Below are 15,341 nucleotides of genomic sequence, written 5' to 3'. Positions count from 1 at the left end.
TACATTTAGAAATACTATAGTATTAAATTAAAATAAGTAAATGATTATGACAATTAAATATTTATCAAAGAAATAAAGTAGTAATAAAAAATTAAAACATACATTATTTATTTAGTAATTTTTATTGCTTCACATTTTGTTTAATTTTGATAACATTTTAATTAATTTGACTTTAATAAATATAGAAATTTTTAGGTTCATTTCACATTGTTAACAATTTTGTAGTACAATTTTCGTTGCAACAATAATCAATTAAAAAATGTGTGACCCGAAATCGTTGATAAATAATTCCATTTGCTTATCGACTCCAAAAATTATTACCAATTAATTTAAATATAGATTATTAGTTAATACAAAAAAAAAGCATAATTATGTGTATGTTTTTCCCATAAGTATAGTATTGAAAATTAAAATGATTTGGCCATATTTTCTTCTTGTTAACACATTAGAAGGAAAATATTTGTTTACGAGAAGGTTTAGTTGATTTAACTTCATACTTTTGTACAGTAATTAATGAGAAAAGTTGAATTTGATTTCATTGATCTAGTTGAATATCTCTAATATCACTTTGAGTCAGAGGCGATGCGTCGAATGGTTCAGAGTGTTCCTGAACACCCTAATAAAGCTTCCTTTTTAGATCTTTTTTTTTATAAGGTCAATAATCTCGCTATTTTGCTACTTAACATTTTTTATAATAGTTTTTCCAAACAGATTAACATAAACACAAAACGTATAATACAAACAAAATCGCACATACATATGTTAGAAACACCCAACATTACTTCCAATTAATAAAAGAGAAAACACATTCCTCTTAAAATATACTAAGGTTCGGAATACAAACTGCACCGCGCTGCTTACAAAGGATGCAAATGAAATAATATTCACATTGGGACTATGTTTAATATTGAATACACAACACAAAACATACAAACAAATATAAAAATAAAAGACAAAACAAGCCCCGCACAATATGTACGTAAAATATTCCTAACTCTTAAAATAATGCTTGCAAGCGGTTCAATAAAAAAAGTGAACCTCCAATGTTATGCAAAGTAAATACAAAAGAGAAAAGAAAGGACTGAGCGAAAATCGCTTTACATTTGACTAGAGGTTCAGTCGACTAAGCTGAACCCCAAGTTCATACAAAGCGTGCAAACACAATCAAAGTCACGGTTGCCGTTTTATATGGGCAAATGGTTCATTTAAAATACTGAACCGCTTACAGTAAATACAAAGTAAAAGAGTAAATGAATGAATGAGAGTTTCTTACTCTAAACCAAAAACAAAGTGATTATTCCAATTTTATACTAGCAAATGGTAAAAGTAAAAAAAAAATTAAAGAGATAGTTAGTTGTGGTGGAGGGAGGACGAATCCTCCTCAAATAGCTAAGGATGAAAGCCGTTTTGAGTCCACAAAAACCTCGTAATAGTGGGTAGTAGATAGAGGGTCAAACTAGAACCAACCAGAGGCATTAACAAAGGCAAGAATCTGGCTAATGCTGATGCTGGAGATATCGCTAAGTGAGTTGAAGAAAGGGGCCCCTAGAAACTTAAACCTAGTTCTGGCCAGACCTGGACAAAAACACATCAGGTGTTCTGGTGTCATTTCTTCAAGTATTGGTAGACACGCACTACATGAGGTACCACAAGAAAGGCCAAGTCTGGCTCCATGCCGTCCTATGGACCAGTGACCCGTAAAGATAGACACTAGCTTGGAAACCTCAGATTTGTTTCTACAGATTAAGTCAGAGGTTCTATATTTGGAATAAATGGGCCAAGTAGCCTTTGACCTGGCTGCTGAGACAGTAAGGGTCCACTCACTATTTGCCTGTCGCAAAAAATGGTCACAAATCAGCCTACGCCCGTAGCTGACACGGGCAGGGATTTGAAGTGAAAAATAATATTTAGAAATGGATAAATGTGTGATTAAAGATTTGATTCAAATATCTTTTTTTAAATGATCTTCTGAAAAAAAGGTTTTAATTCATAAAATGAATAGACCAACTCCAAATATCAAGAATTCGGTACCTGATGTAAAAATTTCGAAATATGTGGTAAGTCGCCGTTTTCCTACAGCTATTTACCATAAAAACCAGTGGATCATAGGCTGCGAACATTTAAATAAATTGTTTTGTTGATTTTGTACGCTATTTGCTTGTGGAAAGGATATAACTCAGGAGTAGGGGGAATACGTTATAGTTGGAATTCTGTTTTGATCAAATTGTGAACACCTTGCAAAAAAAGCTGACGCAACGCTACTGCTTTGAGTACACTAAGTTTTTTTACTTACCTATTCATCTCTATTTCAAGGATGTTTTTGATGGCAATATCAATGTAAGCAATTAATGTTAATACGTCAATGTGGGTATAAATGTGTCGCTCCTGCATCGACGCACTGTGGGCGCAAAATTACACTAGTTTACAAATAATTAAAAATTTTGTGCTTGCAGCTATAGGAATGGTTATCAGTCAGAACTCCAGTCTTGCAGTTTCAGTTCAGTTTGGACACCAATATAAGATTAAATGAACAGTAATATGGAAGGAAAATGTAATAATGCGTTGAATGAAGAGTTGAAAGCATGAAGTTCGTTTAAGCAAACGGGTTTCGGCTTCTTGAGTGATGAAAGAGATCCACTTTGCATCCCAATACCATTGACATATTTTATCCATTGCATATGTATCCCGATAAAACCTTTTATCTTGTTTAATCTTGTTTAACCTGAAATGAATTTCTAAAGGCATAGTTGCCCCAATAACTTGGTAACTGTCAAGTAAAGGTGAAAGAATTTCTCTGTTAAATGGATCTCTTTCATTACCCAAGATGATGATAACTGTTTTCTTAAACGAAATTCATGCTTCCAACTCTTATTTATTCAATACATTATTAAATTCTCCCTCATCAGTTTTCCGATTTATGGTCCAACAAAGACCACATAGAAAATAATATTTAAGAAAATAGTTTAATGAAAATAAATTTTTTAATTTTGTAAAATTTATTGTATTAAACAATCGAGAAAGTGACACTTAAAATGCAGGGTTAGACGATTGAAGTGTTACCTATTTAAGCGACCATATCTTTTTTGTGTAAAATTATTTTTTATTGATTCAAATTAAAAAAATTTGTGGAAGTAGTCAAAATTTCATAATCCATTTACTCTAGCTCGATGTGACCACCTGTTGTCTTGACTATGGCCTTCAAACGGTTAAAAAATGAGTTATATGTTTGACGAATGTGATCTTCCGGTATTTTGGCTCATTGGTGATCAATGGCTTTCTACCGTACATCCATACTGGCATAGTTTTTAGTCTTCACCTTGCTTTCGAAAATCGCGCAGCTTCAGTTGCCAATCGAATGTGCATCTGGCGAATTCGTAAGCCATTGTGTAGACGAAATGAAGAGTGGAACATGATATCTTACCCATTCCTGATTCACATGACCTTTACGAGATGGTACCGGGTCTTGTCGGAACGTTTGTGGTCTACGACTAAAATGTTTACGTGCCCACAGCTCTATAGCAGCTTCTAAAACATTTTCCCCATAATAAGTCGTATTGACTTTGACTCCAGGCTCGATGAAAACGATTGGAGAGCGTCCTTCGGCGGTCACATACCATTACTTGAGATGGAAAAGGAGAATTACTTTGTGGGGCCATTCGTATTCTCTAATGGCAATGAACGGCAGTGCGTTCAGTTAAGTGAAAACGATCATCAAAGCTTCTACGTTCGCTCAATTACCATACAAATGCCCTTTTGTCATCATATACTCATAGATAAGGCTTTTGGAATAAGTTTTTTTTATTTAAAAGTAATCTACGAGTAATCTGCCGACTAATCAGAATTTCTTTTAAGAACTTCATGTATTTAAATTATTTGCTAGGCTTATTAGTTGGAAGGCTTGAGTAATTGCATAGTAAATGTTCAACTATCACTTTCTTCTCTTCGCTACATTTTATGAAATTCTAGTTTAAGAAGACGCTTTTCTTTTCGTTATGGGTTTGTCTTGTGCAATGGCATGGTACCTAGCCATACTTAAAAGATTGATTGATATTCAGATGTCTGAGTTGGTGAGACAGCACCTTTACTCTATTTTATCTGTGGACAGTTTTAAGTCACACTAAATACGGGGCTTTATGGGGCTTTATAATATGATGGATCTGATGTCTTTGTATCTGCCTGTGTTTATCAAATTTCGCTGTATTTTTAGGATACTGAGAGTTGGATTATTGTGACTGTCAATTGTATTGAATAGTTTCAGAGCACGATCTTTAATGTATTTTTCAACTGAATCCACTCTCAGATCTCTGTGGATATCAGCTCCTCTTACATACCATGGGGCGTTAACCAGTTTTCTTAAGGCAATATTTTACCCTCTTTGAAGAATTTTTAAAGTTGAGCTTGGAGCTTGGCAAAACGCTATACTGCCATAGAGTAGTCCTAGGCATTTGAGAGTATCGGTCCATTCTATTTCTTGTGCTTCTACCTTTAATTTTCTGGATGCTTGGCGGTTTTTTACTGATTTTACTGAAGAGGTTGAATTGTTCACTTTGACTTGAAACGACCTTTTATTTAAGAAACTGCCTATGAGCTTGATAATAGATGGCGGAAAGTTCTGAGCAGCCATTTTCACAATTAGGCCCGAGTGCCAGACTTTGTCAAAGGCTTTAGCGACATCAAAAGAGATAAGACCAGTCGACGTCCTTCTTCTAAGTGCAGATTGTATATGTTGTGCTATTTTGGTCAATTGTAATTCTGTTGAGTGGTTGTCTCTGTAGCCAAATTGCTCATCAGGGATGATATTATTCGAGCTTAGGTGGTCTTTCAATTTTGCCAGAATGACTCTTTCTGCTACTTTCCCCAGAGTAGGAAGCAAGTTCATGGGACTCCAATTCTGTGGGAACTTCAGGTCCTTGTTTGGTTTAGGAAGCATAATGACCTTCGCTTTTTTCCAACAAATAGGGAAGTACCCAAATTTAAGAATTGCATTGGTTATTTCCGCTACTTTGGTGAGGACGTTTTCTGGAAGGTTTTGAAGACAGATGTTGCCGATACCATCATAACCCGGGGCAGATACTTAAAAGAGTTTACGTTTATTTGGACTCTTTACTGTTTGAGTCTTTCCAGATGTTACGAACCGCAACAGCGAGAGAAATGCAGCTTTTCAATTAATTGCCTCAAATGAATCTGAGATATCAGACATAAGTTTTATTTTTCCATAAGTTCGAGCTTAAATTGAAGAAAATCGCAAAAATATTGAGGTTGCAGCAGTAGCAGCAATAAACTAAGATATTTAAACATTCTTATTAGTATTAGAATCAAGACATTTACAGATTACAAATTTAGGCATTATATTGGATAGTGACTTTGAATATCTATTCAGTTACGAAATGCTTTTAAAATTATTTACATTTCAATTTAAAATGAAATTACTTTAATTTGCCATAAATTTTCCAATGATACAGTAATGTTTTGTATATCACGAATACTTGCTATTCTTAGTTGAACTTCATACTTGGCTCACATAACTTCTAATAATTTCATAATTCCTGTTGAAATAACAGACAATTGAGCAGCAATAAATAGGAGCATTTCTATACAATCATTTACAGGAACAACTCCTGAGGCGGTTCCTCTTAAGAACGCAGTGTTGCTTAAAAAGTACTCAATATATACTCTGTTCCTCGTTCGCATGGAATGATACCAGCTCTGCGGGAGCAAACCTTTATGCAAATGCAATTAACTACCATGGCTTCAATGCCATTTGAGGCTGCCAGCAAGAAAAAAGTACGTCAAGCGATTTCTGCATTTTCATAAATTCATTATTATACGAGCTCATATCACTCCTCCAACTTATATTCAGCGTAATGGATTGCGTTTGTCTTTCAAAGCACATTTTCAGCACTAACAAACTTCAGTAAAAAAAAATGAAAAAAAAAATGTGCATTAACCTCGGAAAAACTAAAAAAAATGTAGAGACTGTAAGGTTCAAAGTTTATTGAAGTTGGATATTTTGGATCCACAGATATGTTGAACTTTAACTTTTAAGTGCTAAGGTCGGCATTATTGTAGCGTAATGTGATATGTGTGGTGTTGTACCCATGTACCCATTTGCACTGTCAACAAGAAGCGATTGTGATTATATGGCATGTGCACTTGCATTATCCAGAGTTTTTTCTTATTATATGATTATTAACTAAGAGTACTTTCACAGTAACACTTGAAATTACCCTATTTGGCTTCAAAGCCATTCCATCCAAATGCGTGAACAATAAAACGATTTGTTCACACAAAATAAACGTTAAACAAGCAAATTTAATCTATCGTCAGAGCACTATTTGCAAATCCCGGTTACTTTTTAAATATAATTTACAACACATATTAAATGTTTTCCATAATTTAGTAACATATTCACAGGAATAGTTAGGTAAACTTCAGTTGATTCTTAGATCGATTTTTTTGGGAAGAGCTCAGTATGTATAGTCCACTTCCTTTCAAAGTTATTTCTTTAGGCTGAAAGAGAATATATATAAATTCCTGGTTTAATTAAGTTCATCACGTTGTAACACGATAACGACGTTTGCTCTGATGAGTTGTGTATATTTTTTAGGGGAAATTAAATAAAACGCAATAAATTTTTATGCTTCTTCAGGACCAACTAATGAAAATCGCATAGAAATCGCAGTATAAAGGCTGTTTGAGTGCACTAATGAAAAAATTAGTTAATTAAATTGAAAGTGCGAAAAAGCACGCCTTGAAGCAACTACGAAGATGAGGGACTGTTCGCAGTACTCTTCAACGACATGCTCCACCTCTTGTGCTGTAGAAGCACTTAAAACGGAAACCCCCGCAGCTGATCTTGTTTGATCAAAACATTGCAGGAATATTGATTGCTCGTTTTTTGTTAGGATATCTAAAATATATGAACGATGTATTAAATATTATAGTTAAGAGGGCTCTACAATTTTCTAATTAAATGTCTTTCGCTTCAATATAAATGATATTAATTCGTTTCAATTTAATTAATATTAGATATAATTTATCTCTTCAGTTTGAACTCTTCACTACATACTCGCATCAACGATCCACCTGAAAAACTTTTGTCAATATCCAGAGTCCCTTGATTCATTTCGTATCCGATGTATTCTATATTTAGGTTAGAAGATGTCATTGATGATTCTCTGCTTTTCTCTAAGATGAGGCAGCTGTTTCAATATTATCCTCAGTAACTTTAATCGTTTCATTACTTCGTCGGATAGAGATAAACATGTTTAGATTAGTGAAATATTAAGGATCTTGTTCCATCCAGATGTAACTGATGTGTTGACTGTAAATTGATTCTTTATAATATGTACGAACAATACTTTTGTAAAAAACAAATAATAAAATAATTGTCAAAGCATTAGATAAAAACTATTAATTAAAATTTTTGGCTTTTCAATTGTAATTACACAGCAGATATAAGATATTGTTAACTTAAATTTTCAGCAAAATACTATATTCAAGTTTTGGGACGCATAAAAAGTCAGTTGTTTTATTAAGTAACCCATGAAGCAAAATTTTATAATTACGGAGATGAATGGATAAGTACGTGCCTTAGCCGATGTTGTTCCAAAGACTTCCAAAATCGTTTTTGCCTTAAAACCCATATGGTCTAGTCTAAGTATATAGTTTTAATATGATGTAGTTAATATTCATTATTAATGGTTAGTTGGTTGTAGTAGGAGGCCATTAGATAACTTCCATGTACCTCAATCAGCGATTTTTCGCCGTTTTGCCACCACATGCCTCGCAAGAATCCATAGTATAAAAGCGTAGAGACTTAATCTATCCCATCGAATTTAAATGATGCCGATAACAGTCTGATAGACAGTCAAAGAAATATCTTCTTAAAAACCTATTTCTTCTGGGCACCAAAGTTGGGCATTCACAGAGAAAATGTCTTATGGTTTCTTTTTCCTGCAGGTTTTCAAAACTTTTGCTGTGATGATTATAAGGAATACGCAGTTTTTCTGCTTAAATTCCTATATACAAATGTCCAGAAAAAATTGTAGTGTTCATGCTAAAGTGTTCTTCTGATGAGTTCCAAGAACTTAATTTTATTTTAACATCAGTAACATGGCCCATATGCTAACCTGGAAGTTGCACATGACTTAAGTGTTTTCTATATGTTAGTATCAAGTTGAAAAATAAGTACTTCTGTTAATGGCCTCTAGGGTTATATATACCGGCGTCTCCAAGGACACATTCAGGAAAACACAAAAGCGAGCTAATTTGTCAGTCTACTCGTTCCCTTCGATGTTCCTATGCCCAGATACCCAGATTAGGGTGATGTCAGTCAACCAATTTAGCTCGTCAATTACCACTCTACATACTTTCACTATCTTCGCTTTTGTTGTGAATGATTCAAGGGCTTTGTTTGCTGCCTGGGTGACAATAAAGATGACCACACTACATCTGCCTTGATGTGACTTGCAATTTGCCATTCATTATTAATAGTAAACCATTTCTAGTTGAATTTATGTTAAATGTAAGTAACTAAACGCAATTAAGTAAACATTAATTTGTAATAAATCCATACCAAACAGACCTACCGGCCTATTACTAGATGTGTTTGTAAAATAAAAATAATCATAAAAGTTAGTCCGCATTTCATTCAGAAATTATAGAACAGGTTTCGATTTATAGTGAGCCAATTTAAGTCGAGGCAACTGAGAAATTGGTGTATCGAATATATTGGCGGCCAACACGCACATTAGTTGTCTACCTCTTACCGGTTTGTAGTCGGTATTGGTGCTAAAATGGTTTTGTTTTCTTCAATCGTTAGTCGCTAATCGTTTTCTTTAATGAACCATTAATGGCCGGAATAAATTCAAGTTTCAAGTTTCAAGTTTCGTTTTCGAAGTCGTTAATCGATGCCTAGGATGCAGTGAAGAGCAGCGGATAAACCTGTTGCGTTGCCATCATGGGAAATGTCCATCACTTGTGCGTCGCCATAGAAAGTAAATTGGAGTTGTCGTACAATAACAGAAAATAAGAGTTTTTGCTCTGAGCGAGTATAATAAATGTTTTGTCTTGATTTTAGTTGTGAAATTAATAGACTATGAACTAAAATTAGTTCGAAAGTTTTTGCAATTCAATAAAAAATAAAAATTTACTTATTAAACTAAATTTGTTCAATTTTATCACAATACCACCAAGTGAAACTTGATTGTATGTTGGAAATTTTAGTTCCAAAATTAACTAAATACTAAGAAAATGGAACTCTTCTGTTTAGAATGTATGATTTCTGTAATATATTGTATATGAAATCACATTACGTGTAAAATCACAGTTTCACTCAAGTCATTGTTGATAAAATAGTTTTCCTTTTAATATGTGTAATTCTTTATAAAAATAAATTGTATATAGTAACCGCATGATTATTCTATTATTCTGTCCAACATTTGGCTACGAGAAACCAAGATAGAAGTGATAATACATATGTACTTATTGCAGCGCAGACAGGTCACTGATCAGTGGGCACCTATGCCAAGTAATTGGTGATCCCTTTTAACCGGAAATGTCAAAGCTGTAAGGAAGAAGAGAAAAAAAACAACTAGAGAATTTCCTTGCAAATACACGGGTCTGGTTTTAGATGTTCCGCTATCGAATTGTAAGAGCTAATAAGACTGTCGGATATCCGAAACGTAGATCTCCAAAAAATGATTTTCTTTGTCAAATTGCTTCTGCGGTATAAAATATCGAACTTGTAAAGACTTCTTCAAGTCTTTATAAAGGCTATAATCTGTAACAATAGCAAGAAACAATCACTATATGATATGTAAGTTGATACATATTTTCCAGTATATATTACAGTGTGTTGAACTTATAAACAAAAACAATTTATTTTATGTGTTTTCCATGTTTTGTTGAATGGAAAACACATACTTCATATCAAAGTTATCTTCTCCAGATATGCTAGTATTCGATAAAACTGCAGTAATGATTGCAAATAAACTCTTATCTTTACTTTTAGAATGACAAGTTTCTTGAGATTGTTAGCCAAATGGCTTATATGGGGAATATTTGATTTGAGCAGTTTGACTGCCTTTGCCAATATTGATTCCACGCTGAAATATATGATAATACCTTTATTTGTTATATCGATTTGATACCAAGACAAACCAGTATATTTGTCGATCTGCAATACTTGAGGTATTAATGTAGTTGAAACAGAAGCTGTCTTAAGAGTGCCACACGATTTTTATTCATGACTCAAAAATATAAGATGCCTTAGTCAGAAAATCGAAATATTTGTAATTTACCTCCAATAATTTTTAAGCCTGTGATAGTTGGCTAATAATCAACAATAAATAATTATAATCTGTGGAATTAAGTAATTCAAGTCTAGCATTAAGATGTGGCGCCCAGCTTTAGGAGTTGTAGCATTGCTACAATCTGGTATATCATCATTGTTTGTTCTATCTTGTTGTATGTGTGGTTTCTTGGCTTTGCACCTAATGATCACATTGCTATACCCAGACAACTCACCTGGTTTGGTAGTCATCTTATGTGTTTATTGATTAGCAGCGCCGTTAATATTTCTAAGATGTGTTTTGAGAACTTCATTCATCATCTTTGTTGACTTTTTTGATTCGACCACCTGGTGAGTCTGATTCCTTACCATTCCTCTATTACGATATTTGGGAAATGTTGTGTTATTAACAGAGCAATTTGCTTAATTAGCTTCCATGTTTCAGTTTTGGTTTTCTTTTTGTCAGGTTCGGATTTCTTGTGTTTAAAGGTTTGTGTTTTAAAATTTTGTTTTATATGTTTCTTTATCCGGTTGCTTTGGGTAACATCCAAATTTAAAATTGAGTTGTTCTGGAGATCTGAATCTGAACAGTTAGAGTAATTAGGATCAGGATCATGACTACATCTAGCAGCAAACAACATCCAGTGATACAAATACTGGTAGTCATCCCTAAATCCTGAACGTAACTGTATTTCTTCATCGTAAAGAGAATTGTCTTTAGTATTTATGTTTGCTTCAGTACTCATTACTAAATTTTCTCGAACGAATGATGGGATGTATGTTTTACAATTGATGGGTGTCATGATTGTTGGTTTTTTTTCTAAATAAATATTTATCAAAAAATATATGTTCAAATGTATATATTTTTAGGTTAAGTGATTCTAATAATTTTCTTTTTGTAACGAATTATATTCGAGTTTTGTGAGGAGTTATTCAAAATAGTCTTATCTTATTTGTGCAGAGAATTCACTACAAATTATTTAATGAGCCTTTGATCTGATTTTTGATGATTAAAGGTCGGGTTTCAATGATCTATTAAATAGGAGAAAGGCAATATAAAATAGCAAAAAAGGCAGTTAAAAGACGATTTATAATGACAAAAATAAGTGCAAGTCGCAACCACGTGCCTTCTAGAATTCTTCTATAAAAGAGTGAACCTATTTTCTTAGAGCAGAAACTTGAATGTACAGAAAGAGCGCTTGACGTCAGAAGAGACCACAGGAGACAATTAAGATATTTTGCACCGAGGAAACCGACAAAATCGCTGTTTTCTATTACACAATTTATTTCTCTTAATTGAAGAAGTTTTTCTAGCTGTTTCCACCTATCAATTGACCTAATGAAAAAAAAAACACACAAAAAAACACTTTTTCATCAGGCAATTTCCTATTAAACAAACCTTTTAAGTGACAATAATCTGTTGAATATATTATCCTTTACTATAAACCCGAAATAGGAATAAAAAATAGATGGTCTGATAAAAAATATAGATAAATAGAAAAGTTGATATCAAAAGTAAAAAAGATGATAGATAATATTTACTTGATTACTATGTTATGAAACAATTATTAAATAATAACATAGATGAGTTCTGAAAACGCAATAAAAAGCAATATAACATCCAAAAAAGTATTTGATGGATCGTCTTATAGGACCAAAGAGAAAAGTAGGTCTTCATAATACGCCCGTTTTAATGATCATTCTGCGTAGTGTGTGAAATAGCTGAGGAATTAGCATGATATCAGAAAGAAATGAATTTGGATTTAAAATTAAAATCATTAAACAATCATTTCTTTTTTGGCAATGTGAACCCAGCACATCAATCAGTTCCAAGTAAACATCAAATGGGTTCACTCTTAATACTTTCTGATGTACATTTTATTCTTGGTTCGATTTTAAAAAGTATGGTTCATATTTTTTATTGCTCTTTTCATTTTTCTACCACGGACCATACTTTCGGCAGTGCATTTATTTTTATTTGATTAGTTTTGTGTCATTTTGGTGTATGAAAGGAGCCAATCAATACTGCAAAGACCTAAAAGCCTACTGAGCGTAGACTACATGTTCAATTCAACTGAATTGAAAACTGAGCAGGCACAGGACGCAAGAAGCGGACAAAATTCCAATACATACCCTCATGACGCAGAGGTTAACAGGACGATAGTCAACGTAGGCACGTAAACAGTGTAAATACCGCAGTTCTCAGCTGTGCTGGCAACAGTTCGCAGTGTTTATGCCGAGAACATTAGCCGCTGCCACTGCCGCCGCCGCCGCCGCCGCCACTTATAGGCTGAAGTACTTCTGTGTAATATCCGCAAATTGAAACCATAAATGTGAATCTGTCTTTTACTGCCCTTTCCGTCTGTACATTTTCCTTACTCTACACATCCCTGTTGTTGCCGCCAGTGCTTTGGCTGTAAATTTTTTTCCTTTTCTATATTGTTTTTGATTTTTAGTGATTATTTTGGAGTTCAGATGCATTTTTAAGGTTCGGCGACTCATTTTCATTGCTAATTTGTCTTGTGGTGTGTGTTGGCAAAGTCGTCGCCATTCCTTTGTGTTTCTTGACAATGACAAGAGAAAATTTCGCATTCGCAATGGCATCCTTTAAGTCCTGTAAGAAGTCAGACAACAGTGAGTACAAACTTGCAAAGAAATTGAATAAAAGCAGAAAATTTCGTGGCAGACGATGGGCACAATTGGATTGTGGAATGAGGCAGTCAATTTATATCCATCTGGTTATCAAATTTTTCGGTTTCAATCAAATAAAATTTTATGAGCTCATTGTTTTTGGCCCAATATTTTATTTCTTCCTAGATGTTTTGGCTTTTTCTATTTCATTTTCCTTATAAAATTTTACTGTTCAATTTTTATTATAATTTTCTTCCATTTTGCTGCCTGAAATTTATATGCGAACTAAAATTTTGTTGAAAAAAGTTGAGTTTGATGTATTATAGGAATTTGGAAGTCCATGGGTTCTGACATTTTTTCGTATTTAAATTTCATGTGGATACATTTAAGGTGATGTTTGTTTATATTTGAATGTTTTTAATTTAATTTCTATTATTTCACTGTAGACATAATAGGGTTTAAAATTTTTGTGTTGAAATAGAGGGTTTGTAACGTTCTAGGCACTGGGAATATAATTACTTTTCACTATACAGAATTAGAGTGTGTTCTTAGAAAGACTGTGAATCTAACAGAATCACGTAAGTAATTTACGGTTAAGACTGGCATCTGACTAATAGACTTGACATATTTTCATTAATATACGTAAAAATCGTATATTAGGATCAAGTTGCGATTACGCCATAGAATTATTAATATGAGGGCTTTTAATTCTGCGAGAACGTGCACCAGTTTATTTGCTTAATGTCCGGTTATAGTCATGATATATTTTCTATTTGTTCTTGACAGGTTCAGACTAGACTGGTCTTGTCGCATGTTCCAATATATATATATTGAAACATATGGTAAATAAGAAGTGAAGCACAATGAGTGACTTTTGAAAAACAGAGAAATGAGTTCAAAATTCCATGTTAAATTTTTTAATTTTAATAGAATTTAAACTTATTTCTTCATAAGTAATTATGTACAAGTAGGAGATATGGAAATGAAAGAACTGCAAAATTATCAACATATCAACATCTATTTATATTGAAAAATGATTATTTTTATATATTGGCGTATATGAGGTTCCACAACTTCGTTTCATATCAAGTCTCTGAATGATTTTGAATGTCGAATTTTCTTATTGGAAATTTTCTTGTTCTGCTACAATATTAAATAAATTTTCTTTTGGTTTACAAAATTTTGCTATTAATGTGTATACATTAGATTTCTATTCTATTCCTGTTATGCTCATTTCCTTAACGACTCTCGCTATAAAATATTTCTATATAATCCGTCAAATAACTAAGTCTTCCATACTAACAGAATATCTGCATATTGTTTATAGTAAGACAATTATTTACTACAATTCGTTTTTCATCAATGATCCCCGATTAATAGAATATGCCTGATTAGTGGAATAGCAATCACGAATAGGAGCAACGTTGTCCGTGATCTCGAACTGGTAAAATAAACTGTGAGTTGATGATAGTATATATTAGTTGAGTATTGATCATTTTTTTCAAATAAGATGATAAATTTACAGCTGAGCTTAAAATATTAGATATGGTTCAAGTTTTTGTAGCGTTGAAAAAACGATACAATATAGGATCTCCTTGCAGGACTCTCATGCATAGTTTAGTTGGTTGCATTCCAAAGAGAAAATTTCTTTTAGGTTTGTTATGAATTGGTTTCCTATAAACTTATTCACTTGTTTACTTATTAAAATTTATTTTGGAATTGAAATATTTGAATGGATATTGTACATGCCACAATTTGTTGTGCGTCAAAGTCTTGAGGAAATGTCTTCTGTTGCATACTGCACTCGTATTTCCTTATCTCAAACGGATATGGGTCCTAATTCGTTAAGGGATAAAGTCATTAACGTATGTCATTACTCATACAAAAGCTGATAATACTTAAATAGCACAACGCATAAATAATCAAGTGATATCCACACACTAACGTTCGTTTTCTCATTTTAAATGAATTATAAAAATGCGAAACAGTTTTTAAAACAACAGATAAGAGCCTTTTTTGTATAAAATTTTACATTTGCTTTAAGTGTTTTTATATATAATGAAGATATTGAAAAGTATTAGCTACAAATAAAAATTAAAAATAATAATCAATCTTTAAGCAATTACTTTATCATATCATATCGAATATACTGCCCTCTCTAAATTACAGTAACGTTAAAATTGCGCATAGAACTACAGATCTAAATACCTCGATCATACCCGAAATTAAGATATTAAGCGGACATGTTCCGTGCAGGACATAAGCATATGATGCAGATGAGAGCGAAGGAATTGGCATTCTTTACATCCAAGATATGCCTAACTCTATTTCCAAAACATAATGACAGCGTGTCCGATAATAGCTAAGCACTAGAATCACCGCCTTAAATGATATTATATGTACTGCATTTCTGACT

General features: G+C 33.0%; 2 protein-coding genes across 4 annotated transcripts in view; one reads left to right on the top strand and one right to left on the bottom strand.

Annotated features, from left to right (window-relative positions):
* Positions 1-15,341, top strand: part of LOC119687982 — a 92,612-nt gene that overhangs the window by 20,256 nt on the left and 57,015 nt on the right. The window lies entirely within an intron of this gene.
* Positions 9,360-11,770, bottom strand: LOC119687981. Of its 3 annotated transcripts, XR_005253296.1 has the most exons (3): positions 11,694-11,759; positions 10,531-11,630; positions 9,360-9,784 (listed from the first exon to the last, which is right to left on the bottom strand). XR_005253296.1 is itself a non-coding variant. In XM_038102564.1 (2 exons), the coding sequence occupies exon 2, from the start codon at positions 11,095-11,097 to the stop codon at positions 10,660-10,662; it is 438 nt and encodes a 145-aa protein (XP_037958492.1). In that variant the 5' UTR covers positions 11,098-11,114; positions 11,694-11,770; the 3' UTR covers positions 10,247-10,659. The 3 variants fall into 3 exon arrangements, 2 of the variants coding, with proteins under 2 accessions (XP_037958492.1, XP_037958491.1); XM_038102564.1 differs by lacking the exon at positions 9,360-9,784 and having other exon boundaries at positions 10,247-11,114; positions 11,694-11,770; XM_038102563.1 differs by lacking the exon at positions 9,360-9,784 and having other exon boundaries at positions 10,247-11,630.

The sequence above is a fragment of the Teleopsis dalmanni genome, chromosome X (assembly GCF_002237135.1).
Source record: "Teleopsis dalmanni isolate 2A chromosome X, ASM223713v2, whole genome shotgun sequence".
NCBI lineage: Eukaryota > Metazoa > Arthropoda > Insecta > Diptera > Diopsidae > Teleopsis > Teleopsis dalmanni.
The sequence above is the reverse complement of the archived record's forward strand: the minus strand, read 5'-3'. Positions and strand labels throughout refer to the sequence as shown.

Bases quoted from the DNA above. Each gene is read 5' to 3' on its own strand.
- LOC119687981 (XM_038102564.1), bottom strand. From the start codon at position 11,097: ATGACACCCATCAATTGTAAAACATACATCCCATCATTCGTTCGAGAA.